This window comes from Giraffa tippelskirchi, chromosome 14 (genome assembly GCF_054371585.1).
Source record: "Giraffa tippelskirchi isolate mGirTip1 chromosome 14, T2T-mGirTip1v1.2.pri, whole genome shotgun sequence".
Lineage (NCBI taxonomy): Eukaryota > Metazoa > Chordata > Mammalia > Artiodactyla > Giraffidae > Giraffa > Giraffa tippelskirchi.
The window spans coordinates 40,864,187-40,888,967 of NC_137288.1; the positions used below are offsets into that span (position 1 = coordinate 40,864,187).

Below are 24,781 nucleotides of genomic sequence, written 5' to 3' on the forward strand. Positions count from 1 at the left end.
TGGAATATTACTCAGCCATTAAAAAAATACATTTGAATCGGTTCTACTGAGATGGATGAAACTGGAGCCCATTATACAGAGTGAAGTAAGCCAGAAAGAAAAACACCAATACAGTATACTAATGCATATATATGGAATTTGAAAGATGGTAACGATAACCCTATATGCGAGACAGAATAAGAGACACAGATGCATAGAACAGTCTTATGGACTCTGAGGGAGAAGGTGAGGGTGGGACGTTCTGGGAGAATAGCATTGAAACATGTATATTATCATATGTGAAAGAGAACACCATTCCATGTTCGATGCATGAGACAAGGGCTCAGGGCCGGGGCAATGGGATGACCCAGAGGGATGGGATGGGGAGGGAGGTGGGTGGGGGGTCCAGGAAGGGGAACACATGTAAACCCATGGCTGATTCATGTCAATGTATGGCAAAAACTATTACAATATTGTAAAGTAATTAGCCTCCAACTAAAATAAATAAATTTATAAAAAAAAAAAGTGAATGAAAGTATTTTGAAGGGGGCAGAGAAAAAAACATTTCAGCTAGACTTGGTAACAGTTGTACTATTAGAAAAAGGTGCCAAAGGGTTGATTGTCTGAAAGGCGAAGAACAGGAAAGACAACTGCCACATGGGCATAGAAACAGTGAAGGAAGGGGAAATTGGAATATTCACAACCACATGGGTGTGAAATTCAGGGGAAGTAAATTTTACTGTCTTGACAGATAAAAAGGAACTCTGCCAACAGGGTATCACGACATGGGGAAGGAAAGGCTACCCCTACACACTTCTCTGCCTTGTGTCATTACCAAGCAATTTGTCAGAAGAGGAGGTTAAGATTGATATTATTCACAGCCCTACTCATCAATGATAGTTCACAGTGAGTTTTAAACTCTAGCCCAGTGCTCCTCAGAGCCTCAGGACACAGCTAACTCTTCAGGTGTCAGACTTGATTCAGAAATGGAGCTATCACAAAATCGTATCACATCTTTCTGGACAAGCCAAACTTAAATGGAAATTGTTGAAGACAAACTATTTTTGATCCACTAAGACAGTTCCAGAATACACTTACACCTTGTGAAAGACAAAAAAGCCAATGAAGTTCTGGCCTTTTAACTATTTGGACACCTGTCAGATTTCTACCCTGTAAAACGAATGTATGAATTCTTCTTAATTCATCACAAGCCCCATTCAATTAGTGATAATACGAATTCAAATTCAGAAACACACAACTCATACATAAGCAATTTTTGCTGGTCCTTAGAAGAAAGAAGAAAGAAACTGGAGGATGTCACATTAGCAATTAAATTTAACGCTTGGCCAGATTCAGGGTCACAGTACATCACCAACAAGAAAGCCAGGGATATAATACTACAGTGTGCCTAAAAGGAGGGAAATCCAGGACTTTTTGCTGAGACACTTAACACAATTTTTGTGTTTGCCCTTTCCTTCCAGAACATCTAGAATGAAATATAAGTTAGAGGAAGAGGGAAAAAATCAGACATTATCAAATATTCAATATTGCTTCTGAAATTTTGTCATCTTTTCAAAGTGATAAGACTTTTCTTCAATCCTCTGCTTTGCTGGCAGCTTTCCTGGGGCCAGGGCCAGTTGTTTCAAAGGTGAACTACTACAACGGAAATACAATAGTCCTCAACCCCTGGGAGAAAGGATCGCTTATTGTAATGGAACTACAGGAAATGGGCTCCAGCAGCTAGAGAAGCTTTTCTGTAACATATTTTTCTTGTTTTCTTTACCAAAACAGACCTTGTCCTCACACTAAGGATTTGTGTGTGTGTTATTTCTGCTTCGATTCTTGCCTAGACACAACCACAGCCAGCTGCATGCACGTCCCATGCATATAGATTCTGCACAGTAAACGTGGATGAACTGAAATATCTGTGATTTGAGAAGCTATAGCTTTAACTAGTGTAACATAGCTAGGGGTCTCTGTAGCTCTCTTATTTATACTATTATGTTTTTGGCTCTTTCTTCCTTTTTCTCAGTCTTCTCTTCATCGACACAGATACATCACTTTAAGGTCTCAACAGGTTTATCAGAAAAAAGGTAAAAGTAGGAAAGGTAATTAGGAGGATGGATAGGGACAGGAAGCTATGTCAAAGGCCTCTCTGATTTTCCGTTCCTACCGGAAGCTTTGCCTTACATGGCCAAAGTTTTGTTCTGATCTGTCATCTGAGTTAACTATTTTTGTCCCTCACAGAACACAAAACTCCCTGTCCCCAAGGATGTGGCTTTCTACCAGATCTCAGAGGGACAGAGGTGGCTTGGAGAGATGAAGTACATGCAATTCATAAATTTTGTCCAAAAAAACACTTTCCACATCTGGAAAGATTGCCTGGATATAATGTTTACAAGTTTGACATCTATCACATCCTTTACTGTCATTTTACCAGTCTTTCTACTTACTTTACACCAACAAATGGTAATACAATATAAAAAAGTACAATGCACTGCTTTTTTAAAACAAAATTTTTGGAGTGTATTTGACTTACAATGTTGTGTTGGTTTCTGCTTTACAGCAAAGTGTATCAGTGAATCAGTTACATACATATATATATATATCTCCACCCTTTTTTAAGATTCTTTTCCGATATAGGCCATTACAAAGTATTGAGTAGAGTTCTCTGTGCTATATATTAGGTTCTCACTTAGCTACATATTTTACATATATATAATAGTAGTGTGTATATGTTAATCTCAGTTTCCCAATTTATCCTTCCCTCTCCCTTATCTCAAGTGTGTGTGTGTTAGTCGCTTAGTCGTGCTCAATTCTTTGTGACCCCATGGATTATAGCCCACCAGGTTCCTCTGTCCATGGGGATTCTCCAGGCAAGAATACTGGAGTGAGTTGCCATTTCCTTGTCCAGAGGATCTTCCTGACCCAGGGATCGAACCCAGGTCTCCTGCATTGTAGGAAGATTTTTCACCATCTGAGCTATCTCAGGTGGGCAGTGGTAAAGAATCTGCCTGCCAATACAGGAGATGCAAGTGACCTGGGTTCCATCCCAAGATCAGGAAGATCCCCTGAACAGGAAATGGCAACCTGCTCCAGTATTCTTGTCTGGTAGAAGTCCATGGATAGAGGAGGCTGGTGGGCTACAGTCCATGGGGTGACAGTGAGTTGAACGTAACTGAGGATGCATGCAGGCCTCCTTATCCCCTGGTAATCATAAGTTGGTTTTCTATATCTGTGACTCTATTTCTGTCTTGTAAATAAGTTTATTTCTACCCTTTTTTTTAGATTCCACTTATAAGTGATATCATGTGATATTTGTCTTTCTCTGTCTGACTTACTTCATTCAGTAGGACAATCTCTAGGATCATCCATGTTGCTGCAAATAGCATTATTTTGTTCTTTTTGTTACCTATATCTCATTGTATATATGTTCCACATCTTCTTTATTCATTCAGCTATTGATGGATATTTAGGTTGCTTCCATGTCTTGGCTATTGCAAATAATGCTACAATGAACACTGAGATGCATGTATTTTTTCAACTTACGGTGTTCTCCGGGTTTATGCCTAGGAGTGGGACGGTAGTTCTGTTGTAAACATTTTTAGTTGTTTAAGGAACCTCCATACTGTTCTCCATAGTAGCTGTACCAATTTACATTCCCAGCAACAGTGTAGGAGGGTTCCTTTTTCTCCACATCTTCTCTGGCATTTATTGATTGTAGATTTTTGGATGATGGCCATTCTGATCAGTATGATGTGATACCTCATTGCAATTTTGATTTGCTTTTCTCTAATAATTAATGATGTTGAGCATTTTTTATGTGCATTTTGGCCATCTGTATGTATTATTTGGATAAATGTCTGTTTAGATCTTCCACCTTTTTTTGACTGGGTTGTTTGAGGTTTTATTTTTGGTATTGAGCTGCATGAGCCATACAGTATATTTTGGAGGTTAACCCTTTGTCGGTTGCTTTGTTTGCACTGTTTTCTTATTTAAAAATAAAAATTATAGCTCTATATAAATATTACAATGCAATGATTTCTAGTTTAAAAAAAGAATAAAGAAATGATTTTCTAAATGTTATAAGGAACCCAGTTGCATAGATAACTTTGTTATTTCTTCAGGAAAAATTCACAAGCTTGGTAATTAAAGGGTAAAAATAATTTTCCAAAAGATATCTACTCGGTGAAACTTGTCATCAGTTCTATATATAAGTACATCTAGGTATATGTTTATATATTAAATGTATATATTTCAATAAGACCTAGCATTTGGATACCTAGTAATTTTAAAATATGAATGAATGAAGTCTTCCAGTTAGGAAGGACTTACAATTTTTTTCTACTTTATGATGATGCAAAAGCAATTTGCATTTAGTAGAAGCTGTAGTTTGAATTTTGATCTTTTCCTGGGGTAGCAGTATGCAGTATTCCTTTGTGATGCTGGGTGGTGGCAGCTCCCAGTTAACTGGGAAGATAAACAGATACACCATTCTGTATCTAGACAGCCAATCTGTTTTTCACTTCCCATCCAGTATTCAATAAATTACATCAAATATTCAATACTTTTTTATAAGATAGGATTGTGTCTATATTAATAATTATGACTTATCCATGTTATATAGCAGAAACTAACACATTGTAAAGCAATTCTCCTCTAAAATTTTTTAAAAATTAAAAAAAAAAAAAGATAGGCTTTGTGTTAGATGAACTGCAGACTAATGTAATTGTTCTGGGCCTACATTTAAGGTAGGCTAAGCTAAGCTATAATGTTTCATACATTGTGTATTAAATGCATTTTCAATCGAAGATGCATTTTCTTGGATGTAACCCCATAGTAAGTGGAGGAAGACCTGTAGATATAACTAATATCTCCTTATGAATTGAATTGTATTAATATACAACTAAAAGTCATGAATCTTCTTAACATGTTTATATCTCTTTATAAGTTACTTATTCATCCTTTTGGTTTATTTGCCTATTTGTGCTATGTTACATCCTATGTTACATCCCATGTTAAGAAACTTCTTCACCACTTTTCACTCTTTGATGATAAAACTAAACACAGTATTATATCCTAGCAACTTTTTGACTGAGGAAAAATATTACAAAAATTAGGGAAAATGTTACAACACTTTTCCCTGAAGCTCAGTTGCTGATATTGTATGAAAGGTATACAATACTGTTTGCTTTCAAACTGCACAGACCCACAGAAGCTAATTAATAACATCTATCACTGTACTTGTTAATATTATACTGGCCAGGAAGAGTTAAATACCCTTCTGGAGATCCCCAACAAGTAATTCGGATACTGAGATAATTAAAGCAATTATATATCTATGCACAGTGGGATATTTGGTAGGAAATCAAATAAATTCTAAGCATTTTATATGAAGTCAGTTGGGTAGTTTATGCTATATATTCACAGTAAAAGTTTTCTACTGAAATTCTAAACCTCTTGAACAGCGTTAAGGTTTGTGTAGTCCCACTGAGTACTCTGCTGTAGCTATTAATATACAGCAAGATATACTATATTCATTTTTGAAACTAATTATTTTCTGTATGACAACAGTATACATAATTTTTTTAAATACAATTTTCCTTACCTTACTTCTCCATCCTATTGGTTCTCAGAATACTGAAACATTCAAAACGTCACACACATGCATATGTGTACACATTTACATTGCTATAGAAATACATGATGAACTTGTAAATACTGGCATTATTTTCAATATCAAAATCTAAAAATGTTAACCATTTCTTAATCCAGAAGGATGTAATAATATCACACATATTTGCTCTTCAATTTCTACATATCTATTAAGTCAAGATTAAAGTTGTATATATGAAAACATTTTGTTCCCACTAGTCTTTAGTTTGAGTTTTTAAAATAATTAGTATGTCTCCACTGGTGATTATTATCTGTTTTATGCATTTTACACAGTCTTATAACATTTGAAGATTAAACACAAGTTGCAAAGACAAAAATGTGCCATCTAAATTTTTTTAAAAAAACCTGAAAGTCCTGCATTAAATATAAAATTTAAATTCTGCTTTGAAGCAAAACATTAAACACTCATTGTAGATCGTGAGAAAATGTATTTCTAATGATGACTTATATCAGCCCACACGGAACCCTATCAAGACACAGCTGACTAATGACATTCATTTTCAGTTGATTTCATCAGTATTTAAGTTATAGTGTAAAGTACATTCCCAGGGATGTTCTGAAAGTCTGTGACTTACACTCATTTAGTGTGAAGATTTTGCTTCAGATAATAGAAAAGTGATTTAATAGCAAAATGAAGATCTTATTTCGCCTACCTAAATCCACTTATTCACAAAATCCATATTAACTTTTAATAAAATAGCATTTAATGCATTATTGCCATTCATTAAAAAAAGTAAAGCATATGATACTATCAACCAACCATCTTCATGCCAAGAAAATACACCTTTACAGCCTTCTTTTTGTCTGAAACATTTGACCATCTTCAACTGAGAGTGAGCTTAATTTTTAGGAATGATATACCCTTTACTTATACAGTAAACTACTTGAATGATGCTGATCCATCACTTAGAGAAAGCAGTTGTTATGTAAAGAGAGAGAGATATCCCACCTAACCATTTGATGTAAAGGAAAGTGTTTTACCCTCTAGGTTTTCAAACAAAAACAATGAAAATAAGTGCTGCTTGCAAGTTTGTGCACAAATATGGTTCCATTTCTGTGATGTGTTGTTTGATACTAAGAGATAATTTAGGTAAGAAAAGCATCTCTATGGAATCAGCTCCTGCCACTAGAGATTGTTCTGTGCAATGATGTTTCCAGAGAAATAAGGACTTTGTTCTTGACATCAAAGAGGGGCCAGATAAAACAAGTGCATTTCCATAGGTCACAATATTGTTGTTTAGTTGCTAAGTCATGTCCGACTCGTTGACCCCAGGGACTGTCTCCCGCCAGTCTCCTCTTGTCCATGGGATTTCCCAGGCAAGAATACTGGAGTGGGTTGCCATTTCCTTCTCTAGGGGATATTCTTGACCCAGGGATCGAACCCACATCTCCTACACTGGCAGGCAGATCCTTTGCCACTGAGCCACCAGGGAAGTCCACAGATCACGATACAAGTCTGCTTAAGCCAGGGGCCAAACAAGTGACGTAATAAGGATCATGGGTTGGAGGGTGGCCTTGCGCTTAGAAGAAAACAAAAAGCATCAAAAGCAGATACCACATGTTTTTAAATATCCAGTCTTCTCACTCTAAAGTATCATTTCCTTGAAATTTACAGAATTCATGTTGTAAGAATTAAATGAAAAAAAAAATGCTTAATGTGTTTTGAAAAACATGAAGATCTCTCTTCCAAGACTAAATTCAAAAAATATCTGTAGGCTTTATTTTCTGAGGAATTGATAGTTTCACCATACTCTTTACTCTAGGGGAGAGATTTTACATACAATTCCTCAGAACCTAAAATTAATATTTAGAAAAAGTCGTTCTGGCTCCGGTTCCACTTAGGGAACACTGAAGTGTGGCTGAAGGAGCAGCCACAAGGCACCAAAGCTGGTTTCCAGAACTTTGAAACAGCCAGGGCAGAGGTGAAGCGCTGTGTTATCTGTTAAATTCTAACCAGGGCAAGCCTACAGCTGTGGAACTATCTGCGCAATTCAAGCTGCCCTTCCTCTGAAGTGTAGACACACGGGCCTACTTGAGAGCAATTTTCAATCTGTTTTGCATATAAGACTGATTGACTCCAGACTGAATCCAGCTTTAAAGGGAAGCTTATTGATACTGGGAAGAATATTAATGAATGCTATTGGCATCCCACTTTATCATTTATCCACATATGCTTTCAGGCATCAATGAACAAGTTATCTTTGTTTCTATGTTATTAATGCAGGAGAAGAAACAAAGAAAATTAAATTGATCCTCTGATGGAACTGGAGTTTAAGCTGGGAAAGCGTTATTCGTCATGACTGTGAACTGAACTAATGTCCAAATATTGTAAGTCTGTAACACAGATCTTTAGAATAAACAGGCTTCAAGATGCACACAGTCAACCTGGGATAACAAGTTTTAATGGGACTCTTTTTGATCACATTTTTATCCATTACCACACCTAGCTGTTGTGTGCATGCTCAGTCGTTAAGCTGTGCCCAACTCTTTGTAACCCCATGGATTGTAACCTGCCAGGCTCCTCTGTCCATGGGACACCCAGTTGTTCAACTCCTCCAATTTCCACCTTGTAGGCTTTATTGTTTTGAACAATGCAGACTTCCCTGTGGCTCAGATGGTAAAGCATCTGCCTACAATGCTGGAGACCAGGGTTTGATCCCTGGGTGGGGAAGATCTCCTGAAGAAGGAAATGGCAACCCAGTCCAGTGTCCTTGCCTGGAAAATCCCATGGACGGAGGAGCCTGGTAGGCTACAGTCCATGGGGTTGCAAAGAGTCGGACACGACTGAGCGACTGACACACACATTGGTACATTATTTGCTTCACAGACAATCAAATCCAGGCTCCTTTGAGGTGACAGTTCCACAGATCAGTGTTTGACATTTATTCTTACTTCAGCAGGGTTCTCTCCCCAGTTCGCCCTGGCAAACTAGTCAAAGTACAATTTCGTATTTCCAATTATTCTGTCATTCTTCTTCCAATGCCTCCGCCTCCCAAAGCCACTGTTTTTGGAGAACGTTCTTAGGCTTGATGTTCTCCAAGTTCAGTTCAGTTCAGTTCAGTCGCTCAGTCATGTCCGTCTCTTTGCGACCCCATGAATTGCAGCACGCCAGGCCTCTCTGTCCATCACCAACTCCCGGAGTCTACCCAAACCCATGTTCATCGAGTCGGTGATGCCATCCAACCATCTCATCCTCTGTCGTCCCCTTCTCCTCCCGCCCCCAATCCTACCCAGCATTAGGGTCTTTTCCAATGAGTCAGCCCTTCGCATGAGGTGGCCAAAGTATTGGAGTTTCAGCTTCCACATCAGACCTTCCAATGAACACCCACGATTGATCTCTTTTAGGATGGATTGATTGGATCTCCTTGCAGTCCAAGGGACTCTCAAGAGTCTTCTCCAACACCACAGTTCAAAAGCATCAATTCTTCGGCGCTCAGCTTTCTTCACTGTCCAACTCTCACATTCATACATGACCACTGGAAAAACCATAGTCTTGACTAGACGGACTTTTGTTGGCAAAGTAATGTCTCTGCTTTTAAATATGCTATCTAGGTTGGCCATAACCTTCCTTCCAAGGAGCAAGCGTCTTTTAATTTCATGGCTGCAGTCACCATCAGCAGTGATTCTGGAGCCCCAAAAAATAAAGTCTGACACTGTTTCCACTGTTTCCCCATCTATTTCCCATGGAGTGATGGGACCAGATGCCATGATCTTAGTTTTCTGAACGTTGAGCTTTAAGCCAACTTTTTCACTCTCCTCCTTCACCTTCATCAAGAGGCTCTTTAGTTCTTCTTCACTCTCTGCCATAAGGGTGGTGTCATCCGCATATCTGAGGTTATTGATATTTCTCCCGGCAATCTTGATTCTAGCTTGTGTTTCTTCCAGCCCAGCGTTTCTCATGATGTACTCTGCATATAAGTTAAATAAGCAGGGTGACAATATACAATCTTGATGTACTCCTTTTCCTATTTGGAACCAGTCAGTCAGATGTTCTCCAAATTCTATTGCAAATGAAGTCAGTTCTTCTGGAGAGGAATTGGAGGTCTCTCCCCTGTGTCTTCCTCCTCCCAAGCAAAATCTCTGCGCTATGGCACTGGTGCTGAGGATGGGAAAATAATGCACTTTCATCTGAGTGATACCCTCATCTAGGAGCTGAGCTCTCGGTGAATGTGGGAGCAGCAGCCCCAAGTTTCTTTGCTCTGAGTCTCTTTACATGGAAAACCCACTCCATGATCCAAAGCAAAGTTGATTCCGGTCCCAGTATCATCAGCAGGGCCACATCTGAGATAGAGCCTCTGTCCCCCCAGAGGAGGGCTGGGCAAAGAAGGGGGTTCCCTTTTATTATATATACATATATAATAAAAGTTTTTTTTCTAGGCTGCACTGAATGGCATATGGAATCTTAGTTCCCCAATGAGGGATTGAATCTGCACCCCTTGCACCAGAAGCACAGAGTCTTAACCACTAGGCTTCCAGGAAAGTCCCCCATTTATTTGTTCACACTAGAATTTAGCCTCAGTTAACAGATAACTGGGAGCAACATAAGGAATGCTGTCTTGCCATTCCCAGAAAGATAGCTCCAACCTGGAGTCAGAGTAAGCCCTGTGTTCCATGCCATATAAATCTGGAGAGAACCTTCCATCTTCTTGAGCAGGAAGATGGGAAGTAGGGTGTGGGTTTTGGTTCGTATAACATAGGTCCTTGCAGTTCTATAAAACTATAGTATATTTTCTGGAGTAAATGTTTTTTCATTTGTTATATGCTTTTAAGTGAAAGTGAAAGTGAAGTCGCTCAGTCGTGTCCGACTCTTAGCAACCCCATGGACTGTAGCCTACCAGGCTCCTCCGTCCATGGGATTTTCCAGGCAAGAGTACTGGAGTGGGGTGCCATTGCCTTCTCCGTTAACCTATATATTACCAGTCAATTAACACAGCTGGGACTCTTCTCAAGTAACTGTCACAAAGCAACCACATCACACTTCATACAGAAACGAGGCGCCTCCCGTTCAGTCAGAGAGCTTTCTGGAATGTAAAGCAGAGGAGCCCACGTGGACTTTTATGTTGTAGACGGTTCCCACCTAAGACCAACCACTGCATCATGCAGTCTGTGAAATGCCTACCAGAAAATGCATTTACTTCTTACCAGTTGGGAGGGGGTAGTCCTAACCTAAACATTAAAGCCAGACATATAGGTGAGACTATTCCATGGTGGCCTGTGGTTTCATCTTAGGACAGGAAATTTCACACAGTTATTAAACAGCATCTTAATGTCCACTATTCCTGTCATGTCAAAGTTATCAGAAACAGAAAGGAAGCTGGAGTCTGGAGAGCAGGCTTGTAGGTGCAGCCCTGCCTCCACCTGTGAGACACGAGGGAAGTTCTCAGCCCCCAAAAAGGTCTCAGAGCCCTCAACGAGAAAACAAAGGGGCTGAACAAAATGAACCCTAACTACACGGGATTCCCATCAAATGGGATTCTGCTAAATTTAGCTTGAAAACTGACAGCTCTGAAACTGCCGGCTTTTATATATGCTTTTAAGGCCATTCCAAATGGTTGTTTTTTAAAAAAAGTAATTTCACCAGTTTTGATGGGCATTATGTTTGTAGACCTTCTCACTGTCAGGCTGGGAGTTCTGTCAGAAACAGAACTCCGAGGCTGGATTTCTATACCAACCAAAACTGTCTTTCAGAAATAAGGGTAATCCTTTCATGATCAATAAAGGTAGTCCCTTAAAGACCAATCACTTAGAATGTATTTTCATGTGCTTATTGTCAGTTTGCATACATTTCTTTTTTTAAAATAAATATCTATTCAACTCCTTTGCCCATTTTTCAATTGAGTTGTCTGTTATTGAATTGTAAGAGGCTATTTAATACATTCTGGACACTAGATCCTTACCAGGTGTATGGCTTCAAAATATTTTCTTATGTTCTGAAGGCTGACTTTTTATTTTCTTGGCAATGTACTTTGATGCATAATTCTTTAAAAATTTGAATAAAGTTCCATTCATCTATTTTTTTTGTTTTTTTGTATTGGTGCTTGTGCTTTTGGTGTCAAACAAGAATCTATTGAAAAACTGAGGTCATGAAAACTCTTGTTTAAGAATTTTACTTTTGTGACATATTCAGTTCACGTAACCATTTTAAGTTAGATTTTGTATATGATACGAGGTAGGGGTTGGAAAGAGCAGGAAGGAGAAGAAGCAGGAAGACGGGTTGAAAAAGTGGTGATGGGGAACCTTCGAATGTGATGCATATGTTTATTATCTTGATTGTGATGTTAATTTCACAAGGTGTATACATGTTAAAAACTTCAACAATTTACACTTTAAATATATACAGTTTATTATGTGCTGATAAATGTCAACAAACCTGTTAAACAGAAAAATTCATGAAAAAAAACACAAACCTATAACTTTAAATCCAGCTACCATGATGTTCCAAGAAACTGAGTTGAATATAAAAATATTTTGGTTGACTTCTCAGCTGACAATGATCTGTAGTATAAGATCAGAGGTCATTTTAACTACCAAGAAGAATGTTCACTATAGTCACAACCTTTGAAGTTGTTTTGACCATGTTTCTGTGCTTAGCATGCACATGTATCACTTTATTTATTCATGTGTAAGTGTAACCAATGTTTATTGAGAGCATTCTATGTAATCAACAGAGCCAGCATCTCAAAATGCCAGGCATATAGTAGATTTTTGATACATCATTATTGAGTGAATGAAGAAAAAATTAATAATGGGTGACACTTCAGATACAGAAGTTAGAAAAATAGTCATGTTTTCTAATCCCTTCAAACAAAGATCAACAATTATTATTTGACAGAGCAAGCAGTAATAAAGAAATTTTATATTTGCTTTTTTAAATGTTTACTTGGAGCATACCAAATTTTTCATATTAAATGTTTGACTCTTCTATTCCCATTTGAATCCACACCAAGCTTTTGTAGTATTTTAAGAAAATATCTATTACTAAGAATTTTAAAACATAAATTTCTTTTCCTAGATGAGAACAAGTCTGTTCTGACAACTAGAAAATAGGCCTTTTTGAGCAATACTCGTTCCCTTGAAATACCTGTAATACCTCTGAGGGTCTTTGGACATCACTATTAAAAAGTTTCAAAAATGAATTGCAGTGTTTGAGAAGGAGAAAGATCTGAATTAAAAAATAAAGAGATGATGTCATAAATATGTAATTGTGTACACCTTTTAAAAAGTGGTGTTCATAAGTCACACATTAAATATTCAAAATAAATGAGTCTTATATTGTTAGGCCAATAATATATTAAATAAATATCAAAAATGAAATAAAAGTGATTGATTCAACAAATCATACTTACATTGTTTAGGCTGATTTTTTTATGGTGTGGATCCAAACCATGATTTTTTAATACAGTGTCTTAATTATTGTAGTTTTATATAAAGTATTAAAGTCTATAGTGTAAATGCTCCAAATTTGTTCTTTTTCAACTATATTATCTGTTCTAAATCTTTTGCATTTCCATAGGCATTTTAGAATCAGTTTATCAATTTGTATTGTAAAAAAGAGACTTCTGAGATTTTTGTTGTGCTTGCATTGACCCTATGGATCATTTTGTCAGAACAGAAAAAATGTTCAAACAGAAAATTGAAAATAAAGGAAATAAAACTAGGAATATGTTAGCACAGTTGAACATTAGCTGAAAATGCATTTATTTTCACTTTGAATATATTTAAATTTTTATTGAGGTAAAATTATACAGAGTGAAATGCACAGTTATATGAATTTTGACAACTGCATATTTTATCCATCCAACCACACCCTGTTAAGATACAGAACATTTTCATCATCCCTGAAAGTTCTCTTGTACTTTTTCCCAGGCAATTCTTACACTCCCTCCAATCAGAGACCAGACATTTTACTGATTTTCGTCAGTACATTTTGACTGCTAAAGAATTTCAAGTAAATGGACTTCTATAATGTTTCGGTCTGTGCCTTAGTCTACCTGTGGTCTTCCCTAGTAGCTCAGCTGGAAAAGAATCCGCCTGCAATGTGGGAGACCTGGGTTTGATCCCTGGGTTGGGAAGATCCCCTGGAGAAGGGAAAGGCTACCCACTCCAGTGTTCTGGCCTGAGAATTCCATGGACTCTATAGACCATGGGGTCCTCAAAGAGTTGGACACAACTGAGTGACTTTCACTTCACTTTAACTAAAACAAAACAAAATGCCTTAGATCAGGTGGCTTAAACAATAGACATTTAATTTTCTCTTAGTTTTGGCGACTGGAATTCCAAGATCAGAGTGGCTTGGAACATCTTTGAGTTCTGATAAGGGCTCTCTTTCTGGTTTATAGATGGATGCCTTCTTACTGGGTACTTACATGGCTTTTCCTTGGTGCATTCATGAAGATAGAAAAAGAGGTAGAGAGGCAGAATGAGAGACAGAGCCTGAGAGATGGCCCACTCTGATGTCTATTCTTATAGTCCCATCATAAAAGACCACCCCCTCTCCACCCCAACTTCATCTAACCATTACTACCGCCCAAAGACCCTCATCTGCAAACCCCATAACATTGGAGATCAGGGCTTCAATATATAATTTGGGAGGTGGACACAAACATTCAGTCTGTAACAGACTGTTTCATTTCTTTCTCTTTTCCTCTTTTATTCTCTCTCTCCCTTAGCATATCTGCAAACCCCATAACATTGGAGATCAGGGCTTCAATATATAATTTGGGAGGTGGACACAAACATTCAGTCTGTAACAGACTGTTTCATTTCTTTCTCTTTTCCTCTTTTATTCTCTCTCTCCCTTAGCATACTTTTGAGATTCGTTCATGTTATTGTGTATCTGCTGTCTGTTACTTTTTATTGCTGGCTGGTATTTTTCTGTAGAGGGATTCCACAATTTGTTGATCTCTTTTTCCTACTGATGAACTTTTGTGTTTTGTTTTTTGTTTTTTTTTTTTTTTCAGTTGGGGCTATAATGAATATAACTCCTCAGAACAATCTTCTATGATGTGGAGCTAACACCTGTGAAAGAAGAGGCAGGCGGAAACATAATTAGGCAGGGAGAACCTCTGACTGCAAGGCAGATGTCACAACGTCTCAGCCAAACAATTACAGCCTTGAGAACAAAGACTGCCCCTTAGAAGACTCTTGTTCTGCAGACAAATGACCAGGTGATGCACAGGTTTGGAAGTAGCACCCAAGAGTGTGGATTCGGTGTGAACACTAAGGTGGATCCTGAAGAAAACGCACCTGGATGTTGGTAGCTAACTGCTCAACTCTCGGATGCAATGCAAGCTCTTTTATGAAGTGGGGTCAGAATGGTATTAATACAAAGGGTTACGTGTACTTTTAAATCTAAAGACACTGCCAAACAGTTCTTCACTGCAATTGTTATAGTTTACACGCCCTTCAGTAAAGCATGAGAGATCTGACTGTCATATAGCATTTGCTGTTGTCAGTCTTTAAAAATTGTACATTCTAATGGATGTGCAGTGGTGTCGAATAGTGCTTTTAATTTGTGTCTCCTTGATAATTTGTGTTGTGCATTTTTATATGCCTATTTTTCATTATCTACTTCTTCTATGAATTGACTCAAGCCTTCTGTCCATTTTTGTTTGTTTGTTTGTTTGTTTAAGCAGATTGTCTTTTTAGTACTGAACTATAGTAGTTTTCCTCTCTTTCTTTTTTCTTCCAGTCTATGTATGGCTCACCTATTCATTCACTCTCTTAATAGGACGTTTGATGAGTGGATGCTTCATGAATACCAAATGATCAACTCTTTTATTGTTAGTGATTTTTTCGGTATTGCTAGTGACTATTCTACATAAACTATGCCTATCTACAGGACATATGAATTTTCTTCCCTGTTTTATTTTTTTCTCCAGAGTTTATATAAGTTGAGCTTATATGATTAGCATGATGATTTTTCATGAATTTTCATGTGTATGGTATGAGGTGGTGGGCCCTCAGTGGCTCAGTTGTAAAGAACCAGCCTGCCAATGCATGAGACGTGGGTTCGATCCTTGGGTTGAGAAGATCCCTTGGAGAAGGGAATGGCAACCCACTCCAGTATTCTTGCCTGGAAAATCCCATGGCCAGAGGAGCCTGGTGGGCTACAGTTCATGGGTTCACAAAAGAGTTGGACACGACTGAGCAACTAAACAACAACAATAATGGTATGAGGTAGGGGATGTATTATTTCCTTTACAAATGGCTTCAATTTGCTAATATTTCATTTGTATTCATCTGTAATTTTCTTTTCTTCTAATGCCCTAGTCAGATGTTTGTATCAGAGTTTTATTCTAACTCCCAAAAATGAGTTAGGAGATGTTTCCTATTTATCTATGTTTATATTTTGAACATGTGTAAGTTTGGGTTTATTTTTAAAAACATAGTTGTAAGATAAAATTCATCTGTGTACTGTCGTGGATTGGAGTTTGCTCAGTGGACAGGCTATAATAACAGTTCAGCTTCTTTAGTAGGTACATAATTATTAAGTTTTTTTTTTTACCTTTTATAGAATCAATTTTGGTAAATTGTAATTTCTAAAGAATTTTACCTTAGCTATATAATTTATTGGGGCTTCCCTTGTGGCTCAGACAGTAAAGAATTTTTGAGATATTCAGTTATGATACTTTTAATGTCTCTGGGATCTCTGATGTTGATTCTTAATTTCATTCTGTTCTAGTCAGAAAATATTCTCTGAGTTATTTCAAAATTATCTTTATGGCAAAACATATGGCCCATCATGGTGAATGAAAATAAAGTCAATTTTTTGAGTCATTGGGTGAGGTTCTATAAATGTGAATTAGATTTAGAATATTGATGGCTTTGTCAGTTGAAATCTTAATCTAACTGTATTTGTCTATTTTTCTATTTCTCTTTTCAGTTCTATCAGTTTTTGCTTCATACATTTTAAATTCAGTTAAACAATGTGTGTACATTTAGGTGTGTTTTGTATTTCTCCTTTTCTCTGGTTTATGTGTTTTCTTGAAGTCCATTGTGTCTGATATTAACAGAGATAATCCAACTTTCATATGATTAGTATTTGTCTGGTATATCTTTTCCTATCCTTTTACATAAAACCAGTTCTTGGCTTCATATTTCAAGTGTATTTCTGAGGAGTAGCATAAAGTGTTTTTTTTTTTTAATCCAAGATGGAAATCTTTCTTTTCATTGTAACATGTAGACTATTTACATGTTCTGTAAGTATTGATATGATTGAGTTTAAGTCTGCTATCTTGCTACTTGTTTTCTTCTTGCCCTACTTAGTAGTCGTTTCCCCTTTTCTCCTTTCTTATCACATTTTGGGGATAATTATGGATTCTTAGTGTTTAATTATGCCTCTATTTGATTTTTAGCTGTATCTCCTTGTATTATTCTTATAGTCATTGCTCCAGGGATTATGCTGTCTATCCTTAGGTGATTAGAGTCAATACTAGATTAATACGATACCATTCAACATGTAACATGCTAATCTTATGAAGGAATATTTCCATTTATTTCTTCCCATATCTGGTATTATTTTTGTCATAATTCTTAAATATGTTATGATGCCACTTTGACACAAGTATATTGCATTTAGTTTTTACAGTCTGTTATCTTTTAAATAAAGATATAAGAAAATAACTCAAAAGCATATTTTTCCACATATTTAGAGTTTCTAGCACTCTTCATTCCTTCATATGACCCAAGGTTTCTATCTACTATTATTTTCTCAAAGATGAAGAACTTTAACATTTTTTGTAGTATAGATCTCCTGCCAATCAGCATTTGGTATCTAAAATGTTTTCATTTCAATTAAATTTTTGAAGAAAACTTCTGTAGGATTTTTGTATAATATGTTGAAGGATATTTTGCATGACATTTATAAAGTATATAGAATCCTAGGCTGACTATATTTTGACTTCCCCATTCAGCATTGAAAAAAATGGGATCCTACTGTCTCTTGGCTAACATTGTTTCAGATAACTATTCACCTGACTCTGTAATTTTCTTACATATAATATACTTTTAAATTCTGATTGTTTCTAGGATATTTTTCTTTCAGTTTTTAATAGCTGATTTTCATATTCTTAAGTATGGTTTTCTTTTACTGGGAATTTGTTAGAGAATTCTTTTATCAAACTTAGAAGAAAACGTATGGCTATATTATTTCTTCCAATATTCATTTCTGCCCAACTTTCTCTAGTTTTCTTTTCATGCACCCATTAATTCTTTGTTAAAGTTTTTGATACTGTCTCAAATTTCACTGAGGTTTTTATTCCCCATCTTCTTTTCCTCTTTGTGTTTTAGTTTTGATCTTGTTGTTTGATTCATTTTTGTCTCACCTATTCTTTTTTTTTTTAATGTAAAATCTTCTGTTAAGACTAGTATAATTTTTATTTCAGAAATTGTGTTTTCCGTTCCATAATTTCCTTTCTTGTACAATTTCTATTTTTCATTTGAAGCATCTGCTCATCTATTATGTCCAATTTTTGCCTTAAATCCTGGAATGTATTTATAGTATCTGGCTTAGAGTTCTTGCCTTCTAATTTCAACATCTGTGTAATCTGTAATCAGAGTTTTTGTTTGTTTTTTTCTGGTTATGGAGCATGTTTTCCTCATTCTCCATATTTTAACACAACATGGACATTGTTTATATTCATGTTATTGTAGATTTTGTTTAGTTTCTATTAAAAATGTTGCGTTTTCTTCTTGCAGACAGTAACTTTACTAGAATATATGTTTTATCTAGTGGAAAATTGTTTTCATACCTTAGAGAGGTGGGTGTAGAAAATGTCTTTTCTCTATGGATAGGTATGGCCCTTCTAGACAATCAAATGAATGTCTAGGTTATTTAGCCTCATTTCCCCACTTTAATGTTTGGAACCCTAATGTTTTCTAGTATTGTATGAAGTCTAGAATCTTCTTTCAGTGCACAGGGCTTCAAATCACTTTCTCTGTTAAGACCTCTGTCAATGTGCAGGTGAATATTTGGCAAAAAATTAAAAGGGAGCCCAAAGCATAGTTTTGGAGCTTATTCTCTAAGCTGTACGCTCATCTTGAATATTATGCCTTGAAAATTCTAGCCAAATCAACTATCCTGATATTTGATCTCTATTCCCTCTGCCCAACAAAATGTTTCTCTCTGTTTTGATCCCATCCCCATGTGCTAATGTGTACCAAGTGCTGCAGGCAGAAAGCTGGGGGAAGTGGAATTTGCCTCATGTTTTCTCTTCCCTCAAATATGAAAACAGGTAATTCTTGTTGCTAATATCAGAAAACAGATATTTCATGTTCTTTTTTCAATTAAAAACCCATTTATAGTGAAACAATGTCTTATCCCAGTTACTAAATTATGCCCAGAACTGGAATTCCATATTGAATTTTTTAGAATTATGAATCTCCAAAGTGTTTCAGCACTATCTGTTTCTATTAGAGAAAAAATTCAAATTCAGAAAGTTAAATTAAAAATATTTTTACTTGGCCATATTGAAGCGTTACATCATGTCAATGTTGAAGTAATTTATTAAAAATACTAACTGAATATCCCAAGCCTTATAGATGAAACTGTCTCTTTCAATAGTTTCAATCCTACAACTTAAGAGTACACATTTATTTGTTTTATCTTTGACTTCCTTAAAAAATTATATATCAAATATCCAGAGAAGCAGAATTTGCATCAAAAATCATAATCAACCCATATACATAATATCAAATGCTGTAAGAGCATAAAGAGTGGAAAATTATAAGATAATAAATCATAGTGCGAATGAACAAACAGACCAAAGTCAATGTTTTAGGTGACAGAATAGTTGAATAAGCTAATAACTGTCATAATTCCCACGAATTGTAGCAAGTTGACTCTGTGACCCATGGAAAGGCATAAAGACTTTGCTAAATTAACTGACTTCTTCTTGAACATCCACAGCCAACCAGGTCTCATCAGGGAGAGGTAACAAAGTTCTGTTATTACCATTACTGACTTAATTTTTACAGTGCAATAGCTTTGGGGTCAGTGAAAATTCTAGTTTAATGAGGGAAGCTATCTCCCTTATGACATATCTTTTTCTCCCAAGAGGAGTTAAAGTTTTTGAGAATTTCAGAAGGTCCTAAGGGCAATTCCTAAAAGAACTGATAGCCTGGGACCTTGGCAGCTCTGGCAGCAAAGTATATGGATTTTGTACAAAGCTTTATATTTCTAGGCCAAAATAACTATGTAATTATTTTGTAATTATAAAGCAATCATTTACTGGCAACTAGAAGTTTCTCATTTTTTATGGTAATTCCAAGTCTAACTACCATATAATTTGTAAGAAAGAAATAGCTGTGCAATGACTCTGTATTAACACAGTAATTACTGAATATGTCCAGGCTTATTTGTGTCTTATGAAATAGAGATTCCCACACCTGCAAACTGCAGATTGCATAGCAGCTATGCATGCTTTCTTCATGTGGTCTATCATAGAACAAAAGGCCATGGGGTTGGTTTCCATTTCATCACATCATTGTATTAGGTTATCAATTGAATAGTTTTTTTTTGTCACAGCTGCGTCTCTGAGGTTGTAACAGAATTGCTCCATCAGAGAAAAGCAGAAATAATTTCATAGTTGCAAAGAAAAGACAGTACAGTGGAAACAGCTGGAGTGATGAACTCAGCTATGTGTTTGAAGTCTAGCTTACCTATTTTCGCAGAGAGTAGTTTGGATCAATTGCTTTACCTAGTTTTCTCCATCTATAAAATAAGATTTATAAATTTATATCTTCTAAGGGTGTGGCTAGATAGTAAGTAATATGTACAAAGCATCCAAGTGGCACTAGTCATAAAGAATCTGCCTGCCAATGTAGGAGATGCAAGAGACGTGGATTTGTTCCCTGGGTGGGGAAAAAAAATCCCCTGGAGTAGGAAATGGTACCCCACTCCAGTATTCTTGCCTGGAGAACCCCATGGACAGAGGAGTCTCGCAAGCTACAGTGTATGGGGCTGCAGAGTTGGATGCAACTAAGCACAGCACACATATACAAAGAATACATTATCTGGTATCATGACTGATTCATTTAGTCAGTTTATTCACCAATATCTATTAGATAGATATTTCCCAAATATCTATTCACCAATCATTCTCTCAAGCACTAGGAATACAATTATGAGTAAAAAAAAAAATGAATATAATCCCTGCCCCCACACATCTTAAGGTCCAGTATGTGTATGCTCTGTGCTCAGTCACTCAGTGGTGCTTTTACCACTGAACCACCTGGGAAGGCTTAAGGTCCAGTAAACTCTATTAACTGTAATTGCATTATCACACACACATAAATGTAAAATTGCACCTGTGACAAGTGACATAAAGAAAAGAATGCAATGCAATGACAGCGTACTTCCCCGAGATAAGTCTTAACTAGAAGAAGAGTTAAGCATGATTGCACAAAAACCTGCCCACAATTGCTTACAGCAGCTTTATTTATAAGATCCCAAAGTGGAAAAGGCTATATGTCAGGTGGAACAGGTGGATGGATGCTCACCAAATTTTAGTGCAAACATATCATTTAGCAATAAAGGCCACTTGGCAATAAAAAGGAACCAACTATTTGATACATGTCACAACCTGGAAGAATCTCCAAAGAATTGTGCTGAGTAAAAAAGTCAACACCAAAAAAGATTACATACTGTATGATCCATTTATATACTTTTGCTGCTGCTAAGTCGCTTCAGTCGTGTCTGACTCTGTGAGACCCCATAGACAGCCGCCCAACAGGTGCCCCCATCCCTGGGATTCTCCAGGCAAGAACACTGGAGTGGGTTGCCGTTTCCTGCTCCAATGCATGAAAGTGAAAAGTGAAAGTGAAGCTGCTCAGTTGTGTCTGACTCTTAGCGACCCCATGGACTGCAGCCCACCAGGCTCCTCCGTCCACGGGATTTTCCAGGCAAGAGTACTGGAGTGGGGTGCCATTGCCTTCTCTGATATACTTTTGAAGTGGCAAAATTTTAGAAGTTGAGAGCCATTATATGGTTTCCAGGGCATGATAAAGGAGGTAACTGTGTTATAAATACAAAACACAAAAGATCCTTGTGGTGACAGAAATAGTATCTTACCTGTGGTGGATCACAGAACTGCACATGGAATAAAATTGTATATAATTAAATAACACACAAGTGAGTACAAATGAAACTAAAGAAATACTAATTAGATCATTGGGCTTATTATTATTGTATCCTGGTTGTGATATTGTACATAAATAATTTGCAAAATGTTACAATTGGGGAATAGTGAATAAGGAACACAAAATATCCTGTATTACTTCTTACAGCTGCTTATAAAACTACAATTACCTCAATAAAAATTTCAATTGAATGCAAGCTTGCTTCTTGTAATCCCTCCCTCCTCAAAAACAAAGCAAAACAAGACAAAATCATAACTCAAAGATGGAAAGAGCTAAGAAAAGCTATCTTTGCAGAAAATGAAACTTCTGGCAGAAGGAGCACTGCATGTGAAAGGAATCAAAAAACACCTGTGTGTGTGTGGGGTGAGTGTGTGTGTGTGTATTTGTGTGTGTGTTTTCATGTGGGGGTGTGGGGGTGTGTGTGCATATGTGTGTGTGTGTGTGTGTGGGTGGATGGGTGTGGGTGTGTGCATTGAGGAAAGAGAAAGATACTAAGTTCTTGTTTGAGATGCGAATGAAGGCGAATTCAGAGGTCAGGCTACTTAGGGCTTTGGAGGGAATAGTAAGAGATTTAGTAAAGCAAAATGACATTATCAGATTTAAGCTTTGAAACTATCATTCTGCAACACATATGTTTAAAGGAAACATCGATAGAATAAATATAAAACTGTTCACCTCCTTTCTCTTCAGAACTAAAATATTGAGAAGGATGGAATTTTAAAAGAACATGCCCATAAGAACTGAGAGATTAGAGAGGAGACAGCAGCAGATGAGGTACTTTAACATATCTTTGAAGGATAGAATGAAGATTGACAGATAACCTATTCACTGAAAGGAAGGAAGCTTCAGTTTAAGAAACTTCAGTGGAGATAATGAACTTTATTCTTCAGATCACTAGGAGGCTCATGTCTGGGATTCACTAAGCATCACACAGAGCCTGAGTGAAGCGTAGTTGGAAGGGGAGAGTGTGCTCAGTTGCTTAGTCAAGTCGGACTGTTTGCGAACCCATGGGCTGTAGTCCTGCAGGCTCCATGGGATTTCCCAGGCAAGAATGCTGGAGTGGGTTTGCATTTCCTACTCCACGAGCTGGGAGGGGAGGAAACAGATTATTTGTATACAGAGAAGTTTGTTGCCTTGGTCCCTGGTTCTCTCACACACAGCAAGGACATCGCTATCCCAGAGAGAAGCTCATTGCCCTCCTTTGCAATATATTAAGATCACACCTTTCACTTTCTCTTATAATTTCAGTTGCGAGACATTTATTCCACCCCAACCCACCATCACCTGGAAGAGAGGGAAAAAAGGAGAAAATGGAATAACAAAGAAGATAAGAAAGATAATTCCAAGGAGAAATGAAAGACTAGAATTAAAACGATTAAAGTAAGAACAAATGTCTAAAACATATTCTTTCTCTCCGTATCACACTGAGTGGTGGGTTTATTACACGAAGTTTGAAAAAATAACAATTTAAATCTCTCATGAAAAATGTTTGTCAGAATCAGCAACAGATATTCCCCAAAACTTAGAAAATTATATTGGGCATCTATGATACATAGGAAAACAGTTCATATTGTTTAGCTCTTAGATATGTTGGTTTTCACTGGTGGTCCAGACTTGACATTTCAATGAAACTCCTTTTCCTCTCAAGCTGTCCTGTCTGGATTATAAATCACATAATCATCACAACTAAGTATCAGTTCCCTCTAAACACTATGCAAAAATACACATAATATTGAGAGGTGAGCCCTCAGTATAATAGCTTTGAGGAAATTATAAACTTTTATGGGCCATAGGCCAAATACCCTACATGGAAAACAATAAAATATTGGTAATGACCAATCTAACGTGTTTAGCAACTTTCACACGTTAAATTATTTTAAAAGAAATAAGTACATCTTAAAATTTTATAATAAGATCCCTTGGAGAAGGGAATGACAACCTACTTCAGTATTCTTGCCTGGAGAACTCCATGGACAGAAGAGACTGGTGGGCTACAGTCCATGGGGTCACAGAGAGTTGGACACAAATGAGCGACTAACACAAATACACACACACATCTTAAAATTTTATAATAAGCTGAGTTTTCAAGGACTTTATATAAAGACTATATCATAATAGAGTTTTAAAAAATGTTTATTCAGTTCTCTTCCCTACATTGAACATTTGAATAGGAGAAAAACAGGACTAATATTTTAGAGATTCATTTTTAAAGCTCCCCCTCTTGCCTTTTATTGAGGTGTCAAGCATTTTTTGCATTGCTGGCAGAATGAAGTTTCTCATAATTTATTGAAATTCACTTAATGCTCTGTCAGCCATCACAATTTATTGCAGTATTGTCCAGATGAGCCAGAATACAATAATAGAATGCAAGATGATATATTACAGAATACGCCAAGAAAGGAAGAGCTTCAATTAGACAGGAAAATGAGATTATTTTAAGAAGTTAAAAGTAAAAGTGTGGCTATACTTCATAATTTCTCAGCTGAAAGCCACCTGAAGTTGCAAAAGAAAAAGAGAATATTTTTTAAAACTATTGCATAATTAGGAGGCTGTCATATCTCCTTCAATAAGTCTAGAATGATAAATGTTGAAATTTGATTAACTGATAGCAAGTGTCAATACTCCCTAGAAAATGTATGTGTTACTCAGTTGTGTCCGACTCTTTGCAACCCCATGGACCCCATGGAGTTTTCCAGGCAAGAATACTGAAGTGGGCAGCAATTCCCTTCTCCAGGGGGTCACCTTTTGTTGTTATTGAGTTGCTAAGTTGTATACAACTCTTTGTGACCCCATGGACTGCAGCCTGCCAGGCTCCCCTGTCCTTCAGATCTCCTAGAGTTTGCTCAAATTCATGTCCATTGAGTCAGTGATGCTATCGAACCATCTCATCCTCTGCTGCCCTATTCTCCTTTTGTCTTTCCTGAGGGATCATAAGTTACTGGAAAAACACTTGTTATTTCAACTCTGCTTATGACTATGAGCTTGT

The 24,781-nt window shown here is 36.8% G+C and overlaps 1 protein-coding gene across 2 annotated transcripts in view; it reads left to right on the plus strand.

Annotated features, from left to right (window-relative positions):
* The window catches only part of LOC145534221 (uncharacterized), a 60,906-nt gene that overhangs the window by 29,274 nt on the left and 6,851 nt on the right, over window positions 1-24,781 (plus strand). Inside the window, exons 3-5 of one of the 2 annotated variants that reach the window (XM_081561562.1) lie at window positions 7,880-7,983; window positions 14,616-14,822; window positions 23,044-23,175. In XM_081561562.1, coding sequence (XP_081417688.1) covers window positions 14,815-14,822; window positions 23,044-23,175 — 140 coding nt within the window. In that variant the 5' untranslated portion in view covers window positions 7,880-7,983; window positions 14,616-14,814. The remainder of the gene's footprint in view (window positions 1-7,879; window positions 7,984-14,615; window positions 14,823-23,043; window positions 23,176-24,781) is intronic. The other variant, XM_081561561.1, reaches the window with a different exon arrangement.